This window comes from Gallinula chloropus (assembly GCF_964237585.1).
Source record: "Gallinula chloropus genome assembly, chromosome: 2".
Classification (NCBI taxonomy): domain Eukaryota; kingdom Metazoa; phylum Chordata; class Aves; order Gruiformes; family Rallidae; genus Gallinula; species Gallinula chloropus.
Window position 1 is genome coordinate 36177799 of NC_140086.1, and position 26552 is coordinate 36204350.

At 38.4% G+C, this 26552-nt stretch overlaps 1 protein-coding gene across 1 annotated transcript in view; it reads left to right on the forward strand.

Moving 5' to 3' along the window:
- The first annotated feature begins 10725 nt into the window (after positions 1 to 10725).
- Positions 10726 to 26552, forward strand: part of NCOA2 (nuclear receptor coactivator 2) — a 75417-nt gene continuing 59590 nt past the window's right edge. Inside the window, exons 1-2 of the mRNA XM_084280141.1 lie at positions 10726 to 10829; positions 11706 to 11878. Coding sequence (XP_084136267.1) covers positions 10747 to 10829; positions 11706 to 11878 — 256 coding nt within the window. The 5' untranslated portion in view covers positions 10726 to 10746. The remainder of the gene's footprint in view (positions 10830 to 11705; positions 11879 to 26552) is intronic.

The window sequence follows — 26552 nt, forward strand, 5'->3', positions numbered from 1 at the left end:
GTTGCCAGAGCACCTTCTGGGACCTCGATTTAGGCAAGTGCCTTGTAGCTGGTGAGGCAAGCAGGTCTGGTGCTGGCACGATCACTGGAGGTACTTAAAAGACATGCTGATGTAGTGCTTAGGGGCATGGTTTAGTGGCTGGACTAGGCAGTGCTGGGTTAACGGTTGGAGCTGATGATCTTAAAGGTCTTTTCCAACCAAAACGATTCTTTTATTCTATGATAGGCTGAGGAGGATGCTGGGCTTTCCGGAGGAGATGCTCTGAGTGCATTTCAGAGGCAGAGAGGATGGGTAAGCCAGGCACCTCGCTGAAGAGGATGACTAGGGTATACAATTTCAAGAAGTGGTGCAGAGTTCTGAACCTTGTGTGGGCATTAGCCACATCCCTTACTGACAGAGGATGTCAACACGAAGTTGAATTCACCTCATAGACAGCTATTAACATTACTATGGCCATTTGTGGAGCCAAGTACTAGCATTTATTTAACTTGAATATAAGTATGTTTAACTTTGGTCTGTTGTTAACATGCAACCTTCTGGAACAAAGAAGATTGAATTATTGATTCTTAAATTGAAACTTTATTTTTATATGCTGTTAAACTAAATGTATGCTTATGAGAGCATCTCTGTTTTAGAAGGAAGTGTGGACTATATGAGTGTATCTTGTAGGTATGCATGGAGGGGGTTGTTTGTTCACCATGATAACAATGTCAAAACGTGTAGAAATGCTTCAGATAACGTATAGGTTACACTTCCTGCAAATCAGAGTTTTAGTTCAGTGCTTGACATTTGAAAGAATGGCCTGAAATTTCACCATGCTTCCTAGTGGTTGGGTAGAAGAGAAAAACAAACCTCTTACTGCTGCAGCTATGTGAAAAGCAGAAACAGGAATTCAGTTGTTGATTAGGCACCAGCAAAGGCACATAGAGCTGGCCTTTCTGTACTGCAGCAAAAAATTCAGTAAGATCATGCGTTTTCAGTAGCAGTATCTACTCCAGGACTGAAGGAACACTGTTCTGATGACCAGGCTAGAGCTATGAAAGGTGGCATGCAACATAAGCATCTCCTGCTGAGGCTCCAGTGCAAGCTTGGGTTGCATATCACATAGCACCTTCGAGATGCTAAGTTGATCCTAATGACTGGGAGGACCAACACCTCTCTAGCTGTGTGATGTCATTGAAACTGAGCTTGATAAGTGATAGAACTCAAATTCAAATATGATAGATCTCTGTGTATAGGTTCCATAATTCTATCTGTTGCTTACTGCATACAACTGAAGTAGAAATGACACTACTCTCACGGGCTTTCCCCTCTGCTTTTTAGTTTTTGTCCTTATGGAACCCAGTTTCCTGAGCTTTTTTATTAATGTATTATGTTTTATCTAAAGTAAACAGACTGATCTTTGACAGGCAGTTAACTGGAGTTAAATCCTAATGTAGGCATGCCCACGACACAGAGAAGCATAAATAAATGCCTTTATTGCGTTTGGTCCATATTTTTCTCACTGTTAAGGTAGGCATCCTGAAAATGACACTGAATGGTATAAGCTCACTGATGTTTTATGTGTATCTCTGTATCAGTTATATTTATGAGATTAGAAAATGTTCCCAGATTTGAGTTTTTCCACAGTGCCTTACTGTTGTGAGAGCAGTTGTTTCCCTCTTCCCTTCTCTCTGGTCTGGTTTTCCCCTTGCTCTTCGGTGGTTTCTGGGGAGGGAAAGTTGGTGAGAGATTTTAAGTGGACAAATAATAGTTTTGAAACTGAGACTGGCAGAAGAGGATTCAGTAGGAGTTAAAATATGCTTAACTCACTGTTCCAGAAGTACCATCACTGGAAATCAAAGCTATTTAAATACAAAGTTTCCTATAATATTATCCTTTCCTGTGTTATTAAATTTGCTTCATTTCTCAGCTGTGCTATGCACAAAGTTTTACTTTAAATCACAGTAGATTTGAAATACTGTGCTTCTAAATCTGTCTCATAAGTAAATTTGTTAGCAATTGTGAACTATAAGAAAAAATCTAGATTAAATTAACAGCCTATGTGGGAATTTGGACTTTGACAGTGAAAATGTTTGCAGGCTTAATATTTCTTTGCAGCCATAGCTTGATACTTGTCAAATGCAGACTAGAGGGTTAGATTGTTTTGGAATGACTTCTCTTCTTCTCTCTGCTCTGCGCTCTGCTGTCTTCCCTTTCTTTTCTTCTTTTCTTTCACCACAAACAAAAGTATGCAAGAGTGACTGGCATATATACAAATAATGTCTTGGTATTGTATTTTGGGTTTAATCTGGTGCTTTAAGGGCAGCTTTAGTGGTAATAAGCTGCATTTCTTTTATCATTGAGTACTGAGAGTAAGGAGAGGTAGAATTGCAAACCTGAAATTTCTGCACGGGGTCTTGAACAGTCTTTTGCAGTAGTACCACTTGAATCCTCTTTGACAATGTTTTGATGAAAACAGACCTTTTCCTCTCTACAAGTGGAAGTTGAGTAAACGCATTGTAAGTTAGGTAAAAACCCGACAGTACTTTCTTCCTCTGCTATTTTTATTCTGTTGTCCTATTAAAGCCTAGTCTTGCTATTCCTGGGCATATTAGAGGTGGCTGACGTAGGCTAATCCGTAAGCAGCTGCGTGCACGGCTCGGTTAAGAGCCTTAGCCTATGGCAGTGCAGAGGGTAGGAGCCAATTTACAGCGCTGGGGTCAGCCTGGATGGGTTTTGTGCAAAGTCTTGAGCAGAATCGGGGCTTTCTCAAACCTTTGCGTAGGATTTTAAAGAAAGTCCTATTAAATAGCAGTCTGTAACACCGAACGTTAATGTTAGCCGTTTATTTGATTGTTACAGCATGTGTTAAAGAGCTGCTGCTGCCCATTTGCAGCCTAATGTGTTTATTAGATGGTCTTCCCAGTGGCATCTTGAAGTGTCTTTCAGCTAAAAAATTCATGAGCATTATTGGCTTTCAGGCTGCAAATGGAATATGTCTTCTTACTGTCTAATACACCACTCAAAAGCCATTACATGTGAGTAAGGGAAAAGATATTGTTGAGGAAGGAGCCTTCCGCTTAAACATTTGTTGATAGTCTGTTAGGGCTTTTTGTAGACTGAGCAAAAATGTGAGTACTAGGTTTTGGAGCCAGTTTTCTGTTCTTTTATACATGGGCTCAATGGCACTTGGTAGCAAATTACGCTCCTTTTCTTAGTTCTAGTTTGTGGAGTGCAGGAATGAAGTAGATGTTAGTAAATATTATCCTAAATCTTGGTTTAATGGTACTTGTAATAGGCTCTCTTTTAAATGAAATTGTATCTTCTCAGGAACAAGTGTTATTTTCAGATAGAAAAGGTACACGTCAGATTTTAGTACAAGTCCTTTAAGAGCGACTAGGGTTTTTTCAGCTTGCTAGTACCACCTTCCTCATAGATACTTGTGTTTTCCATTTTCGCTTCATGCTGCATGACTGGTGTAGGATAGCAAAGATTTTAGGCAGTTTCATCTGTACTGAAAGTGGTCGTGCTGCTTCAGGAAAAAAGCATACCCTTGAGTAAGTCAATTTGTATTTTTAACATGAGGCTACAGTCACCAAACAAGGAATTGGACATCTTTCTTACTTTGACAGGCTGGCATTGTTTCCCTTGGGGTTCAACCAAATTCCAGGTGTTCAATGATGAGGCATGGGTATACTAGTTGCTTATGTATACCAGGGATGCAGGAGGATGATTTAAGATATCTTTAACTTTCTTTTCTGTCAAATATTTTGTTGTGGGTATCTTGCTTTATTTTAAATTTACCAGACAGTACAGTCTTTTCTTTCTTTTCCTGCTCTTTTTTCCCCCTTGATTTGCACCTCTGTTTTATTACTCATTTCCAAACCGTTATCCATGTTTCTCCAGATCTGTCAAAATACCCATGCCAGAGAAGGTTTGCATGTGAGGAGGCTGAGCTTTTCCCAGCTTGGTGTGGGGGCGTGAGGTGGGTGGGCTCCATTAGCCAATTGAGATTCTGATGGGTGCTACAAGGCAAAGTGCTAGGAGTCAGCACAACCCTTCCTCCCCAACGGCTGTGGCTCACCAGTGAAGGGCTGGCCTTAGGCTCCAGTGGCTCCAGTCTCTGATCGTGCATCTTATCCTGCCTCTGACAGCAATTTCCTTTTGAAGCCTGGGAAAGTGGCTAGTAAGTGCCTTCTTCAGAAGGGCTGAAGATGTTGGTATGTATCAATATTAAATATTTTCCGACTCAGAAATGGAACCAGTGAAAAAAGAGTTCATAAGCAGGAAAAAATGTGAAGAATCAGAAGTTGCATGTGACTTCCAACTTTCCTCTGGCTTCTACCAGAATTAATACTACACAGAGTACATCAGTAATTTTGAAACTGAGACTGAAAGCTTCTAGTCATGAGAACTTCACAGGAAAAAAGTGTGAATTATAATGGATGTATGTTTGAGTGTAGAATTACCCACAGGAATATGAGCTGTTTATATTTTTAAATTGGGCTGTTAGAGAAAATTTTTGCCAAACTTTTAACTTGTAATGGCTGTCGGCATAAATAGTATTTTTGCTGTTTGTTTCTCAAAAAAACAGTGGCTTTAATAAGTCACTTCTGTATTTAATCAACGGTATCTATGCTAAATGCTGGAAGGCTGGTAGTATAGTACTGCTACCTGATTGTCTGCTATATGGTACTTTACTTTTTGTTTGCTACTTTTCAGATTGAAATAGCAGCTTTGAAGGTGTAATCCTCATTTATTCTTTAACTGCATTTGTTAGGCTTATAATAAATCTGACAGTTTAACAGGCCTTGTTTGGAAGATGGCCTGCCCTGATAAGAGATAAAATGCACATTATCTTCTTCTACATTGAGTCTGGATGATTAACTGGATTCACTGATGCTGAGGATCAGTGCTGGAAGGTTCACTCTCAGTGCCATGTTCCTTCATTGCATTTCAGCAGTGGAGGAGATGTTAAAACTTCACACAACCAATTTGTGCTAGACACCTTCATGGGGCCCCTATTGTGGTTTTTTTTTTCTCCCATGTGTTTTATTTTTGGGTTTACATTGTTTTATTTTTTTTTCCCTTTGAAAGACCAATGTCATGTAAAATTATGTTTACTATTGCTTTATAATTAGGCTAAGTCTCTCTGTGTACTCTAACTTAGAGCGGTTGCTGGTAGAGGATGTGAAGGAGGATGTGCTGTCACGATGAGAGCAGAAACACTATTGTTTTATCACTGATAACAAGACAAAAATGAATTGAAGTCTGTTTCAGGCATTTGTCGTTTCAGTCTCCCAACATCTGTTAGAAACCCGTTAGGTCTCGATGGCTGTAATTACTAACATATACTGTCCAAGGGTTTATTCGTGTCATTCTTTAGTGTTTGTGATTTACATTTAACAACTGGAAAAAATAGTGGATTTTGCCTCCAAGAATTTTGGATGCTTAGGCTTGTGGTAGTGAAACAGAGCAGGAAAATACACTTAAGGTGTTAAATGAAAATGCAAAGAAAATATTTACTTACCTGAGGTGTCCTGTCGGTGCAGATCACCTGTTAGATCCTAAAATTAGTTCGTTTGGTATTTTTAGTAGCAATAATTCCGGTTCTCTATTATCTCCTTCCTTGAACAAAAATACTGCGGTGAGGGTATTTATCTTTCCACTGCTGCGTTGCCTCTCCTTGATGCCCAGTGGAATTGAAGCTTAAGGGGCATCTGAGTCAGCACTAGAAGTTCAGCTCTTAGTTATTGTTGTAGGGTTTTTTTGTAGGACAGATGGAAAAAACCTTAATATATATTTAGAAGAAAAATCTGCTACCACCACTGAAGGCAGAATGTTAATCTGGCCGTGGGATATTGTGTTTGTATTTTGGAGTGCAGTACAGCTCCCAAACAACTTACACAATGAACAAGGGAGTGCCTGGTCTTGCATGACAGTTCATTCTGCAAGACACGCATTTAAATTCAGCTTTGTAAGACATTTTCTTTCAAGCAAAAACTGGTTTAGTTCATCATCTGACATAGCATGATGCTATTTTTTTCATTAACAAGCATGTCTCCGTCTCTCTCTCTCCTCAATGCAGTGATTACTATTGGTTTTGTTTTTACTAATTCCCAATTTGATTAATCCTTTTCCTGTTCTATACTACACTTAATAAGCCTTACCCATTTTCTCTTGACTTTTGTTGCAGAAGACATATGGTAAAGCCAATACTACATTTCCATTTCTTCTAAAGCACTAAATGAACCAAGTTGTTCAATGTCTTTATCTTTCTTCTTTCTGGAAATTCCTGCAGAGATGTATGAAAAGATCAGAGGGGCAGGGTGAATGCTGCTTTCTAATCTAAGGTAGTTCCCTATAGGGGAGTTTTATTAGAGTAAAACTTGCAGCCTCTGATTTGTCATTCTACTAGCAGTGGCTTAAGTTGTGAATTGTCATGTTTCCTGGAAAAAAATATCATACTTCAAGTTTGGGAGTTTTATTTTCTGGTCTGAAAAGCTATCTGTGTGGCTCAGGAACCTAAGAATATTTAGAGCAAGTTTAGAAATTCCTAAACTATCTTGTTATTTCATGTTTTTGTGTATTATACAACTTTTCGTAATAATGAATAACCAAGACATTTTGAGACAGATAAATTAATGAGTATGGAGGGAGTTAGGGCAGAACCTAAAAAGCACTTACATGCAGTTTCGCTGGTCCTGACCCACAGATGTTTGTATGTCTAAAATATATCTATCAATTCAATCTAAATTCATGAGGTTTTCCCCTTCTCACGTGAAAGTTTCCTACGTGTCTGTTCTTTGGTACTACGTGTGCCCAGAAGTACTTTCTTCTGAAAAGTGTGGGTTTAGTTCCTTGTTTATGTCACATTAAATCTGTAGAGGTTCCTAGACCTTCCAGAGATCTTCATCTAGTAGTATGCATAGATCTCTAATGCGAATTAGCTCACAGAAAAAAATCCGAGTAGCTGCTCTTTTAACAGAAGAGACATGAGGAAACTGGGAGGGTGTTCATCTCTTTGGCTCTGCTTGACTGGATAGAGTCATTGCTGAGAAATAGGAGATACCGTTCTCAGCCTAAGGAATTCAAACCTCAATCCCTTGTGCCTTAAAAGAGTGTTCGAACTACTTCCCTTGGAGTTTTGTGGTGTGGGCTGCACACCTAAATATTCCTGCTGCACTGCAAGAGTTAATGAACCTTGCTCTCTTTGCTTCATAAACATCTACTTTTGGCTAGCGTATAGCCTGCCACCTAGGAGGCTGTCCTGAGTGATGAAAAATACAGGTTTGAAATCCCTCTGGGAAGAGGGAACTGAATGTCCATCATTTTTGTTGGTACTCCTTATTATGGTGGAACAAGGCAGAAGATTATCTAACTGCAGCTCCTAAAAGTGATTCTTCCTCATTTCTCCTAACTAAGGAGAGGATTTTAGTTTCTGAATCCCAAGAGAACAGCAGAACTTCACCTATCCCAGCGAGTCCCAAAATCCCCGGGGAGATAGGCTTTGGTGGCACATCCTTTTGATTTTAGTACTGTGTACTCCGGTACTGCTGAGTGACTTTCACTTTGACCTTTTTTAGATTGCCTTGGTATCCATTTGTCTAGCTGTCTGCTCTTCCAGGCACATAACTCTGGGGTTTGCCTTCCGCTCTGAAGCGGAGGCATCAACAGCACAGGAGATGCAGAGACTATACAGATCTTTGACATGCAGAATATGATTTTTAATGGAGACCAAGGGGAGAGCAGAAGCCAAACCTGGTAATAGGTGGAGTGGGTGGTAGATTTCCAGAAAGACTTTTATGATGAGTAAAAAGAAATGGGTAACTCATTCTAAGAACAAACTGATAGTGGTGCTGAGAAGAAGACATAATGGCCTGTAAGTGCAAACAAAATTTTTTTAAAATAATAAATTTTTTAGAACTGTTTACTATATTTAATAAGGAGAGAAAAAGGTGCTAGTTTAATAACAGCAATACCATTTTTGTTCTCTTAAATACAGATGGGTGACATTTAGATGTTTGTGGTGGGAGGCTAGTTTTACTGTGTCCCTCCAAAGGGTGATACCGTAGACCTAGTGGAATCCCTACAGAATATTATCAGTGAGAATGCAAGAAGAATTGAGCTAAGCATTGGTGGAGCTACAGGTGAGACTTTGGTTCCTGCAAAATTAAACTTCCCTTTCAAGTAAGCCTGATATATTAGGTGGGAATTCTGTGAATAGCCGTTCCTGTTCGCTTTCTTGGTGGGGGAAGGGAGTGTTGCCCATAAATGCTTACCTCTGATTTTAATTCTTACTACTTTTGGGAGAGAAGATGACCCTTGAACATTTTACATGTTTTTGTAAATCATTGTGCTTGCTTTTCAAAATAGTTAACTTAACCAGTTTACATTTCTCAGGTATTAATTGGGAAACATAAGAAACAGAGGGATTCCCCAGCCTAATTTTTATTCTGAATTTTAGGTCACCATCTGAGTCTGGATGGAGATCAGATGATCTCGGGAATGTACAGCTTTCATCATGCTGATGATTTTTTCTCACCCCAGTCGGTGAAAAATTTAGTCATTGGAATTGAGCCTCGAGGACATTTCCGGCTTTCCCCTGACAGAGATGAGGAGCTGCTGTCTCCTCACAACTTCTCTTTAATTATCATCACAGTTTTCTTATTAGAATCTTGTTCCTTCCTTGGAACTCTACTTGGGATACTTGTGAAATCACCAGGTGCTTAACTCCAAACCAGTTAGATAAATGTAAATTTTTACTTTTGTATTTAGGTAAATTAGGATGCGAATGACTACTGGGGCTAGACATCATGAAGATAAATAGTTGTTAAGGAACAATCAGTGTCACTGTCCACTCTGGAGACTGAGGTTTCAAGCTCTGCAGTAAGGTCAGCTTTGGTATGCCACTGTGAATGCCTGGACTGGTGTCACTGGGAGTTCCCCATCCAGTACAGAGTGGTGGAGTTTATGATGGTGCAGCTTCCCTGGGAGAGCACAGCTGTGCTCTGCTGCAGAACAAGGGTCATCTTGCTCTCCTCAAAGAGGGGTGTTCTCAAAATGTTGGCAGTATGTACATACATGTAGATAGACAAGCATATGCATGTATAGACATAATTGATAAAAAGATAATCCAGGTATTTTTCAAATAGAATTTAATACTATGTGTGTCAAAGTCAGATGGGAACTATATATTTCAGAGATGGTCTAGTGTTTTTACCTGTATCTCAGAAAAGGAAATTATTCCACTTTCTTCTCAAACCGGTTAAAAAGAAAATATTTTCAGTACTCAGAAACAATTTCTGTGTTCATAAAAATGTTAGATGTCTGGATCTGAGACAGCTCCAAGTCTTCACTTGATTGCTCGAGTTAAAATAAGCAGCCTTTCTCAGCATTGCTGCAGAGCTGCTTCGATCCCAGTCTCCAGGCTCCTTCTGCCCTTCTCTTCATTCAGCCAGGTCATTGGAAAAAACTAAGATTTCCCATTTATTACCAACACAAGCTCTGGCTGCTAGAATTTGCACAGCATCAAAAATTAAAAGTAATTAGGAAGGGAACCACAGTTTTAACCCACAACAATTCCTTCATGGAGTTCAGTGCATGGCTGACCAGGCCAGCAGCATGTAGGGAACTGGTGGGGCAGAAATGAATAGCTTGAAGGTCCTGGTGGTGGACCCTCTTGTTTTAATACTAGACCAAGATTTCCATTTTTTGCTGTTGTGAAGTAATCATGGAGTTACAGGCTCCGGCTATCATTTTGTCATGCTACGTATGAATCATCCCCCAGGGACACTCACCGCCTTCATGGTCCTCGTGTTTATTTTTCTGCTAATCCCAAACAAAGCAGGAGTTCTCTGAAATGTCTGGCAACCTCTCTGCCATCATCCTTACAAAACTGGCAGCAGCTATGCAAATGGTGAGCTAGGACTGCCCTGTATTGCGTGAGATTTTTGATCATTTACATCATCTCCCTATGCCCTTCGTAAAGTGGTTTCTGCCTCTGGAATATTGGTATTTATTGAGGGGTGTGTAATCTGGGACAGGCGAGTTTCATGTGCTTCTGCAGTGCATCGGACAGCAGACAGGCAGGGTTTCCACAGGCTGTTTGTTGCACAAACAATAAGCTTTGTTGTTTTAACACATGATCGTTTGACAAGTTACTTTCCTCATGAGGTAGATTATATATACGAAATATTTATCAGTTCCTCAGCGATCTCTAGTGTTCTGTTTCTCTGATAGTGCACACAAACTTCTGCAAGCCCTGTCATCTGCTTTTTAACCGAAGGTATGTGTGCTACCTTTTTGTGCAGCTGGGATACCCGTTTCATGTGCTACCTTTTCGTGCAGCTGGGATATCTGTTTTGTTTCATGTATTTCAGTTCTGTTGTGCTTTCCCTGTTGTATGGCACTATGGCTTTCCCTTTGTTTTTCCTCATTCAGCCTTGCAAAATTGCCGTGAAAATTCAGCGAGCCAGGCACAAAAGGTACCTATCTGTCCTTACATAACTGGTGTCAATCAAAGAGATGATAACACTGTGCTTGCCTACCACAAATTTTCTTCTTAAGGAGTTTTGTATAGTGTTCTGTGTGGTCATAAACACGGTCTTTCAAGCAACCTCTGTTTCAAATTATAGATTTGCTGAGTTGAACTGGGTTCAACATGGATCAAGAAACTCAGAAATGTGAACAAAGACCTCATGGATTTTCCACCATAACCCTTTCTTGCACTTTCTTCCTTTTAGTTGCTGATATGTGTTCAAGATGAGTGGGATGGGAGAAAATACCTCTGACCCATCCAGGGCAGAGTCAAGAAAGCGCAAGGATCCCGATCAGCTTGGACCCAGGTTAGACCATTTATGCCTGAAGACATTGAAAGTGAAAGGCTTTTAAAAAGCCTGTTTCATGTGTACATATTTTTGAGTTGGAAAATGACAAACTTAACATTCTCGAAAAGAGAAGTCAGTACCAAACTGCTCTTGTTCAGTAATTCTCTGTTGATGTGGGTTTGGGATGAGGGGTTGAGGGTATTGTATTGGTGGTTGGTTGGTTGTTTTCAGTCCAATGTAGTGCCAAAATACAGAATTTTGGGGGCTGTATGGGAGCTATACAAAAATCTTTTTTGGCTGATCACTGCAAGGAGTTCTAATCATTCATCTGGGAATCCCAAGATTTTTTTACCACCGCTCCTGTACGTCATAATCAGAGACTTGAAAAATCTTTTCCAGTTTTATAGCATTTGCATTAAGAACACAAAGTTTAAAGCATAGCCGCTCATTCAGCATTTTTTCTTACGACTGCCTGTTGTAATTTCATAAGGAGGCAGGGAGTATGAAATATTTGGTGTAACTTTTTAAGCTGCTTTATTTTCTCATACGCCATCAAGCTGTGGTACTCCTTGGATTCTCAATACCATGTGGAGGGATACTTGTAAATGTTTAAATCTGACCCCACCAACTGAATTTCAAATCCCAAACCCCTTTTGAAAGAAAATTCATAACTGATGGGAAAAAATAAGTAATGTCCTTTTTTTAATGCTCCTGTCCTCGTTTCACAGGAACCCTTTCTCCTTGAGAAACTTGTTACATTTTTTTGCAGTGAGAGCAAGCAGTTGCCTCTGTTTTTGTTAAATTCCTCTCAAACCATTTGAAATAATCTTTGAGCTGGCCAGAAGGCAAGTGAACTGACATTAAACACAACGTTTTTATAAACTCCTCTTTCAGCCCTAAAAGAAGCACTGAGAAACGCAATCGTGAGCAAGAGAATAAATACATAGAAGAACTTGCAGAGCTGATTTTTGCAAATTTTAACGATATTGACAACTTTAACTTTAAACCTGACAAATGTGCAATCTTGAAAGAAACTGTGAAGCAAATTCGTCAGATAAAAGAACAAGGTAAGAAGACTTTGAATATATATTCTGTGTTGACTATTACTTTATTTTTGGCAAACCCGATAGTCTCTTCAGCTCTTCTGTAGCAAATTCCCAGGTTTTTCATTAATCCATAATGAAAAATGCTGTGATGTCATGTGAAAAGGGCGTATTATGTATCATATCCACTATTTTAAAAATAAGCTTCACAGAAACTTCAGAAATTGCCGAGAGAGTCATAAAATTGGTCAGTCCGATCTGTATATCTAATGGAGTTTAACTCAGTTGTGCTTTTACAAAAGTTAAACTAGCAGATGGGTTTGGGGGGTGGAATAAAAAGACTACCTGTATGCTCTGACATGAATGGTGAATCTATGCAAAATATGAACAATCCAGGAGAGTGGGGTATGAGGGTATTTTGCATTCCCCCTTTTGCTTTCTTTTGTTGATATGAATAGATATTGTGGACTAAATTATCTGCGTCCCTTAAATGATGACATCATATCCTCAACTACAATAGATTTGAAGCTATTCTAATCTCTAGATAGGGTCCTGTTATAAACGTAAACCAGGGAACGTGACAGTTTTCTTCCTGTTCTTATCTAGAAGATTAGTTTTGCATTACTTTTCCTTTGATATATTTCCTATTTAAAGAATAAAGAAATCTTTTAGAAACTCTTGAATTTTTGGGAGTGGGTTTTTTGGCGCGGGTCTGTCTGGTCAGGCATGACTGGCACTGCAGGTGTTTGGGGCAGGTTCAGGGTGTCAAAGGAGGTACATATTGTTCTTCTAGTTCAGAAGTTTGTAGTCTTTTTATAAAACTGAGATCAGTTCCTTTGGTTTTCAAACACTGTAATTAACTTCTTTCAGTTTTTCAGCATTCTGTGATTTCTGTGGGATAATAGTGCTTCCTTTTCCATACTGTTACATGAGAAATTGTAAAAGTAGAGATTACCTGTTGCATAATTTAGATACAGATTTCTCTCTAAAACAAGTAGGTAAGTAGAGCTGTAGTTTCAGGTATCAGCCTATTCCAAGCGGAATGGAAAGTGGGAAATGTCAAATTCCATGTCGGTTGCCTCCAACATGGCTCTAATTGAATAATCTTCTTGGATGTTACAATTTCACAGCTTCTCTTCTTATTGCTACTAGGTCGCCGTAATTTGTTTAATGGCTGTTCTAGTGGGGTTGCTGTGCCCCATATTAGAAGTATACTTATAAACCTGGCACAATTGCCATCATCATTTTGTACCTTGCTGGCTTTTGAAAAATATTTCTTTTCCTTATTTTCTTATTCCTTTTCTAATTTTCAGTTTCAGAATTTTGTTTTGCTTTCACCAAGAAAGACATTCTCCTTATCCTTACCTGAGAAAGGATAAGGAGGAAAAAAATGTGTTTTCCTGGGACATGGGAGCACAGAGAAAAATCTGTTAGTCCACTTGGTAGCTCTCTCAGCAGTTCTAGAGCATCTCATCTGAAAATCTGGCTCTAAATAATGGCAGCTTTGGCAAATCCAGTGTTTTCTTGTTCAGGACCAATATAGTAAAACCAGGTTCTGTTATTTTGGTATTTGTAATTGTTGTAAAATGTTCACACTCATCAGATGAAGTTATGTGTAAATTATTTAAGTCAGTAGAGGCCAGAATTGTACCAGAGCTGGAAATGCACTTCGTTTTCTAAGCTCATAAACTTTCATTGCAAAAACAACTGAAAATATGGTTCTGAAGACAAACTAAAAGGCTGTGAATACTTTTTCATTTCAACAAGTAGAAGTAGTTTGTAACCCTTGAGCAATAAAGATACTAAATTACTCTTTATGATGTTGATTTCTTGCACAAGGTTCTTCAAATGAGAACACTTAGACTGTCTGATAACTGTTCTGGTGATTCCGTAAAACTCAGAGGAGATGCAGACTACACTTTAGGCCTCTCTAAGAGACACTGCAAAACACTGAAACCTTCAGTGTGGCCATTAATAGCATCTCAGGATGTAGAAACAAAGATCAGAATATTTGTAATTATTCCTTTAAACTAATGAAAAAGTTTTATACTGGTTTCTGTGTAGGACCTACGTCTCTGTCATTATAGCAAATATGAAAGGCTTTTCCTTTCACAAAAAAATCTGAATGACAGCATATTCTGAAATGTAGCCTTGTTTTGGAGCAGGCATTTCATTAACAAATACCACTCACAGTAAACTGATTCAAACTGCAGGATCAGTGCAGTATGCCTGTTCTTCTGTTGAGTGCCACAAGAAAACCCTGACATAAGCAAGGCAAACAGATGGAAGTCCTAATGAGGCTATTACTATTGCTGTCCCATGGTTTTTAGGTAGTTTATGACCTCATGTTGGGAATCCTGGGCTTACACATGTATATTAATCATTTAAGTGCATTAACTTTTAGGTTGTTCCAAATCTTTCTGATTGCTTTTCCACTGCCAAGACATGTTAAAAGACCTTTACAGTGGTGGAACACTTGCATTATCTTAACAATATATATTTCAAAAAACGAATACTGAAAATAATACTACACTTGCATAAAATGCCATGAGATTCAGGTTGAAAATCATGTTTTCATACAGACAAAATATTTTGTTGTTTTTAGTTTTACACTGAATACCTGTAGGAGAAAACTAAAGGAACATCCAGAAATCCCCAAGTGATTCTACACTAGCACAGGCAAATTAAGGTGGCTCAGGTTTTACGCAGTGGGCCTGCTTTGCGTTTTTTCAAAGACAGATTAGATTATATCAGTGAAAATTTATTTTACAGTTTTATCATTTTGACGTTTTAGTTAAGAAGCTGGATTTTTAAAATAAACTCTAAAAATTTTTCACGAATTTTCTTCTTCATCTATAAATAGAATTGTACATTAAGGTTTAATCACTTACAAAAGCGCAGTCAGTTATAAATACCTTGTAAAGCCACTGAAAGCAACAAGTTTTATAGCTGCCACTGCGACTTGACAAGGAGACTTTATCCTAGGTTCTAGGAATGGAAACGAGGAAGGAAGAAATACAGATTGATATTCATTCCCCATGTCAAGCTTGCTGGGCTGGTAGTGGAAAAAAGTAATAGATTTTTTTACGGTAGTACTAGTATATAATTTAGTATAATGTTATCCTGATCTACTTTATATGCAAATATGTATTTGCAATAGTGTACATGTTATCTTTATATCATTTCTCACAGTATATACTTCAAAGATTCTTTAGTTGTGGCATGTTAGCGATTTGGTTTATTACAGTTTGAAAGGAAGATGTAAATGCATGCATGCAACTGAATCCATTAGAAGAATGAAAGATATTTTGAAGATTTAACTATTGCATGTAGTTTTAATGTGGGTTTTGAAATGGTTTTAGTACTTGGGAAAATGAAGACAAGTTCCTTTACAAAAGCTTGATTTTCTACTGCGGACTTTTACTGTATTTTATTACAGTGATTGGACGGAGATTTGTGGTTGTCCAGAGGTGAAAAAATGTGATTTTAGCATGAAGATGAAACAGTTGTATTGAAGTAAATCTTAAGTGGGTAATTCTGCTGTGGATTTGAGAATTGTGGTTTCAGAACTTGGGAAAAAAAAATATTTCTAGCCTAGAAGTGATATGAAATGGTGGACTTAGGATAGTGTTACATGCTACTGAAAGTGTAAGCTCTCCTGTTGTTTGCAGTCTGTGAATGTGAATACTAGTCATATATGTTGCAAATGTGTTCATAATGTACACAGATGAGTACAAGCACAGAAAGTTCATATTTGCGTGTGCTTAATTAAAAAATCTTGGCTTAGGCAAATGTAAAGACCGCTGGAGATAAATGCCCCTTTATATGTCAGCCAGCCAAGAAGCTATAAAGCCATTTGTTTGTACTTCAGAAAGATACTCAGTAAAATAGTGTCTGTTTGATTTTAGGATCCTACCTTATTGTTAAGAAACAACTTTAGCACTTAAAGACAGATTCATTTCATTTGTGTAAGTTCTGCTGAAAGTGTTTTCACCTATCTGAAGAAAAGAAATTTCTCACAACTATAAAGAGAGTCCGGATTCTCTTCTTCCTTTAGAATCAGTTGAACTGTTACATATTAGTCTCATTGATTCCATACCTGCAGTAGTCCTTTTCCCTGAATCTTATCATCTGCCTGACTTCTGTCATTGTGTTAGTGCTTTTCTTTCTCCTTATTGTTCTTTGTTGCTCTGTCCCCCTTTAGCTGATTTCTTCCCTTCTAGGTATTAAGCAGGATATAAAAATTAAACCTTTGCCCTTAGTTTAAAGCTCTTTTTATCCATCAGGCTAACCACAGTTGCAGCAGGTAAATAGCTCACATTTTAAAGCAAAGACTATTTGTTACATTTCATTGCTAGAAGATCTCCTAGTTCAGGCTTTGAAACCTCCTTTTCTTCATCATCTAGCTGTGCTTTTACCCTCTTCTCTGGGTATCAGCAGTGCGGAAGATAACTGAAGATCACTTTAAGCTTCTTCAGCAATTTCTCTAGCTAAGCAGTCTCCTCTGACCCCTTCAAGTAGAATGTGTCCTGACATCAAATACAATGTTGTACTTGATAGTATGTATTGGTTTTTTGGATTGTTTTTTTTCCCAAGTCCCCTGAGTACCTTTTATTAAACTCCAGGTCTGTATCTCTTATTTTTCTCCTACTCTCCATGCCTTTCTGTTTTCTGGAGTTTTTAGGATGGCATCCACCTGTCTTATTTAGTTTCACATATGGTGGGATATAACCTTCTGTGCCAAAGTATCCTCACTTGCGGTTTTAAGTCTCTCTTCCACTTTACTCCAGAGTCCAGCTTTCACGTGTCACCATTTTCTAAAAAGGTTTTGTGTTCTGTTGATCAGATTTTCAGTACTACAGGGAAAGGGTATCAAGGTGGTGATTATCAGTCTAGCTGTTAATGTATGCTTTTGAGTTGTCAGATCTTGTTTTCAAAATAGCCTTACAAGACAAACCTTGGACAGAATGAATCACCATGTGAAAATTAAATGTTGGGAGAACTGCTTGGTGAAAAGAAACATGGAAAACCTATTGAACCTCTATGAATTAAAAAAAGAAGGCTTGTTAATGATGATATATATATATATATCTTCTTTTTCTGGTTTCACATTTGATAGCAAAAAGAGTTTTTGCTTCCCTATAGCAGCACTACTTTGTAATCTCAGGGTCACTCTAGTAGATAGTTTATTGTTGCTTCCAGCGCCAGTATGCAAGTAAAATATGCTTGCTAAAGGAAAACAGCATGGTCTTAAAGCTGTAATGAGGTGTTACTTTGGCTGCTGCTACTTTGAATTTATCAGATCTGAATTTAGATTCATATTTCACAAGGTATTTAAGCAACTGCCTAACTTTAAGCAGATGAGTAATCCCTGTTAAGTCAGTGGAACTACTTAAAGGTTTAAAGTTATATGCATAAATATCTTACCAAATCAGGATATTAAGACAAGAGAGTGCATGCAGACTTGGTTTTTGTTTGTTGTTTCATGCTTTGCAAATATTTCAGTTGGTCAATTTTACTGTAATTATATTTTCTTTATGTTAATCATGTTTGAGTTGGCAGGAGATTTAAAATTGATGCCAATTTTTTAATCCTTTTTTTTGAAGGACTTCTCTATGGCTATTATTATTTATATGTGCTATACTTTCAGCCTGATAGGATTTTAAGACTGAATTCAGTGTCAGAGGAATTTGTGTTGTGAAGCTGAGCAATTTATGCAGAACATTTACAAAAAAATCTATTACTGAATTTGCTTTGCTGTCTCCTCTACCTACAGCTGAGAGTGATGCACTGAAAATGGCTTTGATCTTCCTCTGAACATTGTAAAGCTTTTTGGCTAAATATCCAGTTACGTTGACTTTACTACTTGCATGCCTCCAGAGAACTGCTGATTAACTGAAGAATTTAGACTGGTTTTAGGTAATGCAGACCATCGTTTCTTTTCTGGCTCTGATGAAAAGTAGTCATTAGCCAGCAGACCCATCAAGTGGGAAATCTCCTGAGGTTTGCTTATTTTACTGAAGTAGCGTATCATGCAGACTAGTTGGTTTAAGCCTTATCTTCTCATAAGTTGTGTCATTTTAGCTACACTAATAGTTTTCTGCGGAAGCAGCGTTATAATTTGATTGAAATAACTTATGAGAAGAGTAGCTTGAAGACAACTTCATGACATGTAGCTCTGTCCACACTGGGCTCAAACTTGAGATGAATTGGGATTGTTCAGCCTGGAGAGGGGGAGGCTCTGGAGAGACTGTACTGCAGCCTTTCAGGCCTTAAAAGAAAAGCAGAGACTTTTTATTGAGTCCTTTAGTGACAGGACAAGGGCCAGTGGTTTTAAGGTGAAAGAGTGTAGACTTAGATTGGACATAAGGAAGAAATGTTTTACATAATGAGGGGCCCTGGCACAGACTGCCCAGAGAAGCTGTGGCTGCCCCTGCCCTGGCAGTGTTCAAGGCTGAGTTTGATGGGGCTTTGGGAAGCCTGGTCTAGTGATGGGTGTCCCTGCCCATGGCAGGGTGTTGGAACTAGGTGGTCTTTGAGGTCCCTTCTAACCCAAGCCAGTCTGTGGTTCTGTGATTCTCTTGCTTCAAGAAAACATAAAAATAATCAAACTGGTAATGAAAATTGTGAAACCAGTGTAAAATATATGCACTTTATGGATTTAGTGGATTGTTGTCGGTTTTTGCTTCTTAATCATGGCTAAAGCCCTATCTCATGCTTTAGAGTAAATATAGTCTTGTTCCTCAAAGCTAATGAGAATGTTTACTTGTCATCTGATTAGGATATTTAGGTAAATTTTGGTTTTCTGTATTTTGGCTAAGAGGAATAATAGATTGGTCATCAAGATGTTGATGTGCAGGCTGTGGACTAACCTGTGGGAAAGGAGTCAGCTATTGAAAGCCCTGGTTCCACCACCCCTGCCCTCCTCTTGGCAGGGAGTTTCTCTTCCCTTCCTTACCCTGGCAATACCATTTTTGCAGCTGTGTGGTGAGTCTGAGAAGTATTTTTTATTCGGTCAGTCTAGTGAGGGAGGAGAGGATCTGTCTCCCCATGGGTCCTTGGTGGCCCCCCTCCAACACAGGTCCAGGAGTGCCAGCAGTGACTCTGCTGTGGGCTAATGCCCGCGGCTGTCTTGGCACCGTTCGGCCTTACAGGGTGTTTGGCGATGACTGTTGCTTAACAAGATATGTCTCTTGTCTGTTGACTTCAGCTTCGTTGATGATGGATGACTTCAGTTCTAGAGATAATTTGCTTGAAGTTTTAGACCGGAAATCAAAGCTTTGACTCCAAGTTGTGGCTCAAAGCTGAAGAGAAACTAAATATTCATTCCTAATTAAGATACTGGTCTTTTAGGTAGAAACAGTTATTACTGGTAGTTGTTACAGGAAAACTTGCTTGCTTGTTTTGTTTTACATCCTACTTACACTTTTCTTTAGTCTTTATTTTATTTTATTTCATTCATAGCTTCTAAATGACCAAGAGATAAAATCATTCAAACTAGTGCAGCATGGTTGCAGTCTAAGAGATCTGTAGTACCAACATTGGGGGATGCTATGAAGGATTGAGCTGCTTCTGCTTTATTTAACATGCTTTGGGGGATACATCTCAAAGACTTCCTTCTTTGTTCTTTGCAGGAACATTTTCATTAAAGTTTTGATTTTGTTACTTTAATATTTAATGATCATAGAATGGTCTACGTATTTTTTACATTTGGGAGTGTAGTAAAAATGTCTTGTGTAATAAAAGACAGAGACATTTTTTCCTGAAATTTAGGATTTTGAAGGCTACCTCCTTGCAGAGAGTGTATCGTTCTCAGGCTGCATTTAAACTGTCACTGTATACTTTAAACTTCAAAACTTTACAGTTTTTCTTTTGCAGTTTATCGTATAACGTGTTATGACCTGTAGACATCATAAATGCATTTAGCATTTTAAATTTGGGAGAAAAATGAAATACAGGCTAGCATCCAGCCCGCCACAATATAAACTGAGCTCTTGAGTCTAGTGTTTCTCAACAGCTGGTCTGTTTTCAGAGGTGTCTGATCAATAAGAAATACAGACTTTAGGTGATAAAGAAGAAATACCAAGTTTAGGTGCTAAAGAAGAATCGGGGTCTGTCGATTCGAGTCTTAATGTTTGTGTTTGCCATCTCTTATGGCTGGAAGGTATGCTGCCTAAGAGGTGCTGGCTGTAGAAGGCCAGTGCTGTGTGCTTTAGGCCAGTGAATGCAACGTACCAATCTCAGCAGCATGTAAAGCAAGTAAATGAAGGAGACATCGTGTTACCTTGACTGTCTCTGTGGAGTTTAATTTATGGAATAGCAAATTAATTTACTGAGAGTAGTGATGATACTTCAGTCAAAATAAGATCATCTATTATAAGGAACCTAGCTTTTGTCACACAGCTTTTATCTTTTCTTTCTAAAGACTGCAGCCTGAAAAGCGATAATATAATATTTACTCACAATAGGGTGCAGTGCCTTTCATAACATGTTTGAATCCTGAAAACCTGTGGATTCACAGCACATTAAAGAGGTATTGATCAAAGGCTCCTCAGTGTTCAAACCAGAACCAAGATAATTGCGCCTGCTCTAAGTCATGCAGTTTGTTATTCCCGTAGAAGATTCTATGTATGGACAACTGCACAGTTAGTTAGAAATAGGGGTCCTTTTATGTGAAATGTCTGAAGATATGCAAAACAATTACTACTTCAGCTTTCGGTTTCTTTTATGAAAACCCACAATGTGTAGCTGGGGGAAAACACAGACTGAAGTTTGAAGGATGATGTGGCAAGTGATCGGTTACTTGCTCTGTCATGTACATGGTTGAGCCCCTAGTGAATATCCTCAGACAGATGGTTAGAGAGCCAAGATACATGTGCCTTCTGTCTCCTTTCATCATTAAAGTTTGTACATCTATATGTACTTCACAAGACAATGGATACTCTTGTGTGTGTACTTACACACACATGCTCTCCCTTGTCCCTCTGAAAGCAAAACACTCTTCTTCAGCTCACACAAGATCAGAGGAAATGTCAGAAGATGCAGACAGAAAAGTACATAAATTTAAGTTCTGCTGAAGTATAAAACTTTCAAAGTAGATAGGTGCTCCATAACTGTAGATACTCCAGATACAGCCGTGTTACCTAGAGTACCAGTGTGCCCCTTTGAAGAACCAGTAGGGTGGTAGCTCTGGTAGCTGAGGCTGTATTCATCTTGAATCGGGAAGGCATTGAAATTTGAAGCAACCAAATGAAGAAATTGGTAGGTTCTGTCAGACCTCCTGAACAGATTTAATGTCCTTCAAAATATATGTTGTAATTCAGAGGATGTTCTTGGCATGATGCAGGAATCACTTGGTGAAACATTTGGGGATGCATTACAGAGCTCTGGCTAGACAGTTAGAGTGCTCCCTTGTCACCTTAAGATGTGTGAGCATGAAAAGCACTAACCTTTTACTGGTACTTTTTCTTCTGAGGCACAATTTCCTAGAAAGACTTGGAACAACACACAGTTCTCTTGATCCTTTTGAGGGAGGTGTCTTTTAGACACAGGTTATTCTATGTCAAATTAGGTCTGGGCCTGTGTACAGCATTGAAGAGGAAGTGTGCTCAAATATAACAATTGATTCACTTGGAAATAAAAAAAATAATAAAGAGGAAGGGAAGTCAAGGTTATAATGCTAAATATAGATCGGAAATTCTAAATATAGATCAGAAAACTCACAGAGACCCTCATTTAGATTTTTCTTGGTTTGTTTGTTTTGGTGTTGGGTGGAAAAATATCTAGGCGTTTTGTGCCAATAACATAAAATTCTTCCTGTCTTCCTTCTTTTCTAGAAAACCTTTTACCTCCTTAGCTTGGAGGAAATATTTGAACATTTGAGTTTATTTTTCTATCTTTAGTTATTTACTAATATCTTTCTTGACTTTTCTGAACATAATACTCCCTGTCACTAGCTGTTCAAGAGTAGTATTTTATGTAGGACAGATTTTCTTTGTATTTCAGCCTTTGTGGTTTTCTTTTCTCTCCTTTTTAATAATTGTCCTGCATTTTATTTTCCACTTCTTCCCCAGTTACACTCTCTCTTGCCTTCAGTGTGGCTTTAACCATAGTTTTAGGACCAGTATTCTCTATACCTGTGACAGTTTTATTCCGTTCACTGTTGTCTCTCTGATAACTGTTTTTTCTCTTATGCCGCAGTAAGAAATCAAGTTGTTTTAGGGACTGTGACAAAACTTACTAATAAATCGTTGAGTGTTACACAGATCGATATCAAGCATTATTGTGATTACCATTACACTTGGAAGTTGAGTCACCATCTGTCTAACTGCTAGAAATGCTGATTTTAACTGGACATTATACCACAGCTTGTCAGGCCATTGTGCTTAATCCTCAAAATATAATTACGTGTTTGCAGTTGGCAATCTAAAATGTAAAGATGCTCTGTAAGCTTTTTTGTTGTCGATGCATTTCTGTATCAGTGATACAGGCAGAGGCAGAGGAGCCAGTCCATAAAACCTTCATTAAATATAAGTGAGGGGGAGGATATTGGCTTTCTTGGGGTTGCTGTGTAAGAATACTCTTCCTTTCCCTCAGCTCTGTGATGGTTGTGGGTGTTGTCATTCATTCTTTCTGTGAAGTTCAGACAAGAAGCGTATATCCTTTATCTCAACAGCTTAAAACCCTTTCCAAAGATGGAGATTCAATTTATTTTATTTGGGTTTTGTTTGTTTGTTTTAATAAGGACTTTGGCCTATATCTACACATTACTTAGAATTTAGATGCTTAAAGACCCATATCCTTAAATATTTAGACTAAGGCAGATCCATCATTCTGTGGAAATAACTATCATTTAAAAGGCCTCACCTATTGGTGCTGTAATGAGGGAAGTGAGGAGCAGACACCCCTGTTCCTTTTTACAAGCGAGCAAGTAAAGTGCAGACTGGAGGAAAAGGTTCAGGACTATCACTTCGGACCGGATGCACAAGCTTGGTGGCAGGGAGGGACAAGGAGGGACATGACTTCAACATTTCCAATTCCATGACTGTCAGAAGGGGACACCTCGCTCCCAGGCTGCGCTGTGTCAGGAGTCTGGGATTGGGGAAGAGCAGCAAGGCTCCAGAGCTGGCTATGGCAGTGCCCACTGCCACGATGTGGAACAGCCTTTCCAGTGAGCAGCTAATTGCCTGCAGTTAAGAGGACTGTTTTTAAGGCAGGTCAAAGTTCTTCTTCGAGGGGAACTGATAAATCTTAGGAAGAAAATAGAGAAAGCAATACTGTTTGTGTTTAATTGTTTTTCTGTTTACGGATTATTTAAGTCTATGTGCTGATCCCTACTTCATGACTCTGATATGCAGAACAAGAAATGATAATGCCTAATTAAGTTGTAAGTATGGCTCAGTCTATCGAAGGGAGCCCATTTGTACCTATCAGTTCTATTAGCAGGCATTTTAAAATGTGACAGAACAAATTAATGTAATTGAGATTAAAAGTGACTTTGTCTGGTTGTAAATCTTAGCAGCAAGATAAGCCAGGCTTTTCTAGGGTAATGAAAAAAGATATTTTAATTTTAGGGAATATTTTAAACACTACGTGTTAACAGACATTACCATCCTTCTAACAGCCATGCTGTATTCATAGTGCACTTGAAGTAGTGTAGCCACTGTTGAAATACATTAAATTAATTTTACACCCAGTTTTGTAAAGGATTTGGATTTAAAAATTCCTTTAAGTAACTAGCATGCAGAAGTAAACAGGTTCTTTTAGGAAGCTTTCTTTTATCCTTCAGCTTTCCTGGCAGTAATAGGAATGTTTCTGTTTGTAAATTGACTTAAATGTTTGGTTGAAGCCTGTGCGGGTGGATCAGAAAAGCAAGAAAAGGGGCCCCAGCTTCTATTTCTGAACACTGAACACATAGGAAGAAAACTTAACTTGAGCTTTTTTGTAAAAGATTTATCTACTTAATCTGGACTGTTAGAAGCAGTAGGAGCTCTGTTATCCATGTTAGCAAGGACACATTAAATTAAACTTGTTTCTGTTCTTCCTTAGCTGTCTTCAATTATCTGTGCTCCATTTTGGCCTACGCTTTATTATGGAAATTTTTTTCCTTCATGGACTCATAGGGAGCTGAGCCCATGAACCATCATATTTCGGGTTCTTTTTGTGAGCCGTATTCGGTCGCTTGAAAACTTTTGCAGTCATCGATGGCAGTTTATAAAAGCAAAAAGATCTTTGCCTGTTGCTGTGAATGCTCTGGTGTGTCACAAAGATTTATCATCAGCATTCTAAAATAAGGAAGATATTTTGTAATCATGGCGATGTGGCATTCGAAGAAAGGGAGTCATCTGTTTCCTTTTAACAGTTGGTTGAGTACATAAGAGTGAGGCTTCAAGACATGGAGTCTGGCTAGATTAATATTCCTTTGCAGTATGTTATTTTGGCCCAAGTTTTGGAAACCTATAAGTTTAATTAGCTTGGCAATTGCGTCTGCAGATCCTAACACTCTTTAGAGTGCTAATCCTTGTATCTTTATTTTCAAAATCTTGCCTGTGTTTTTATGTGTCGAAGAACCAACTGGAGAGCTGTTAACTTTTGTGAAAGCAATATATTATTTCTGAGACTGTCATGGAGCCCTGTTTTGAACGAAATTATCAGATCCTGCCATCTTTCTTGTCTTTGAAAACATCATCTCAGCCAAAATGTTTAAGAACATCGGGCTCCCACCATTTAGACATTCATATTAAAACTGTTTTTAGAGATGAATTATCAAAACAAGATGAGGTTACTCATTAAGTAAATATCTAACACTCAGAAAATTGTAAATGCCAAAAACTACAGTAAGATTTTCTGTCCTAAATTAGTACATACCAAAGAAAATAATTACTTTGTGCAAGTGACTGATGCCAAATATTTATATGTAATATTTCAGTGCAGAGGTCAGTTAGCTTGGCTCTTTCTTTTGATATTCAGCCATATTAATGTAATAGATTTTAACTCAACATTGATGGATGCTCAGCATTTATTACCATGTACAATTGAGTAGTTTACATTAGTGTTTTGAAGTAATCTAAATACCAAAAGAGGCAAAGCTGTTTCCTGGATATGTAAGTGTTTGTGTATACAGCTACAGATACATATATTAGAATCCGCTTATCTGATGCCATAAAAGAATAAAGATTAAATTGAGGGTAATTTTGGGTAAGGCACTGATAGCCAGTGTACTTGATCTCTCATGTGTACTCCTTTGTTGTCTGAAGTACTGCATTTAGGGCACTTGTAAAATATTCTAAATTACACCACAGCCATTCAGAGATTATATGTATACACTAGCTGCTACGTGTTCCTAGGAAGTGTAAATGGGGGGAAAAAATAAAAAAGCCCCACAACCTAAACATTTAAAAAAGCATTTTAAACCAACGAAAATTCTCAGCACCATCCTGGATTTTGGCCTTTTGATAGGCAAGTCTCCTGGGCAAGCAGCACCTTTGATGATTAATTTATCTATGCTCTTTCTCTAGTCAAACAGTATACACTGGAAAGATAGTGGCAGTAGTCTTTTTGGAGAAAATAGAAAGAATATAGCTTTAAAACACCAGAATACACACACAATTGGCTTGTGAGTTTGCAAGTCAATTGCACCCTTTTATTTTATATATGTTGAATGTTCTCAAATATTTTAATTAGCTCAGACTGGACTAGAAAATCTGCAGGAGTAAAACTACACCCAGTTATATTCCTTTCTACTTTTTTTTTTTTTTTTTTTTTTAACTTAATGGAAGAAGTCAATGATGCAGCCTGTCCAGGGGGTCAGCAGGTGAAGGTTGTGACAGAAGCTCAATTCCACGTTCAGAGATCTTAATGAAAAACAACTTCCCACTCACAATGTGGTAGCTGGATGTATCCTCACAGTTTAAAATGAGGCATGGGGTGAGAAATAGTTTCCAGATCTAGTATTGCTTTTAGTCTTGGTTTAGATTTCACTTAAATAGTAGGATGGCAGTTGTCCTTCTGTGTCTTTACTGAGAAATGAAAATGCTAGAAATCATCTCAGCAGGGAAATTGGTTTATTGGTGTGTTGGTTTGTATTTTAGCTCTGTGCTGGGGAATGGATCAAGTTGTTGAGGATTTGGGGAGGGTTGTAATTCTGGGTTTTGCTTCAGTCCCCAATCTTTAACCTGCCAGAAACACGTGACGTCCTGAGGTTGTCCCAGATGTGACTAATCCCTGTCACTGCATTAAGTAGATAAATGTGCGAATAGTAAGTACATATTTCTGCAAGCGACGCTATTTCTGTAAATAAAGTTGTCACTTTTAGTTGCTGCTGTTAAATCCAAGAGTTAGAGAAGCCATTAATGTGTATTTATGGAGGGTAAGACTCGGCCTCAGTGCCCTGAACCAGAGCTGTGTGCCAGGACCGTGGCACTGCCATACCCCAGCTCACGGGGCTTGGAGCCTTCCGGCTCCTGGGGCAGGGGAGAAAGGAGGAGTTGCTGCCTCCTTTCCTCTTCCTCACTGTCAAGAAGTAGACCACTGAGTTTTGCAATCTTGAGAGAAAATATGGGAATTTAGAGGTGACAACAGAAAACACAGGGAAAATGAGAATGGGAAAGAGAAGAAACCAAGGAAAAGGTAGTAAAATGAGTATTAAAGTATTTAGCAAAAATACATACGGAGAAACTAGGCTTTTCTCTGTCCAGCA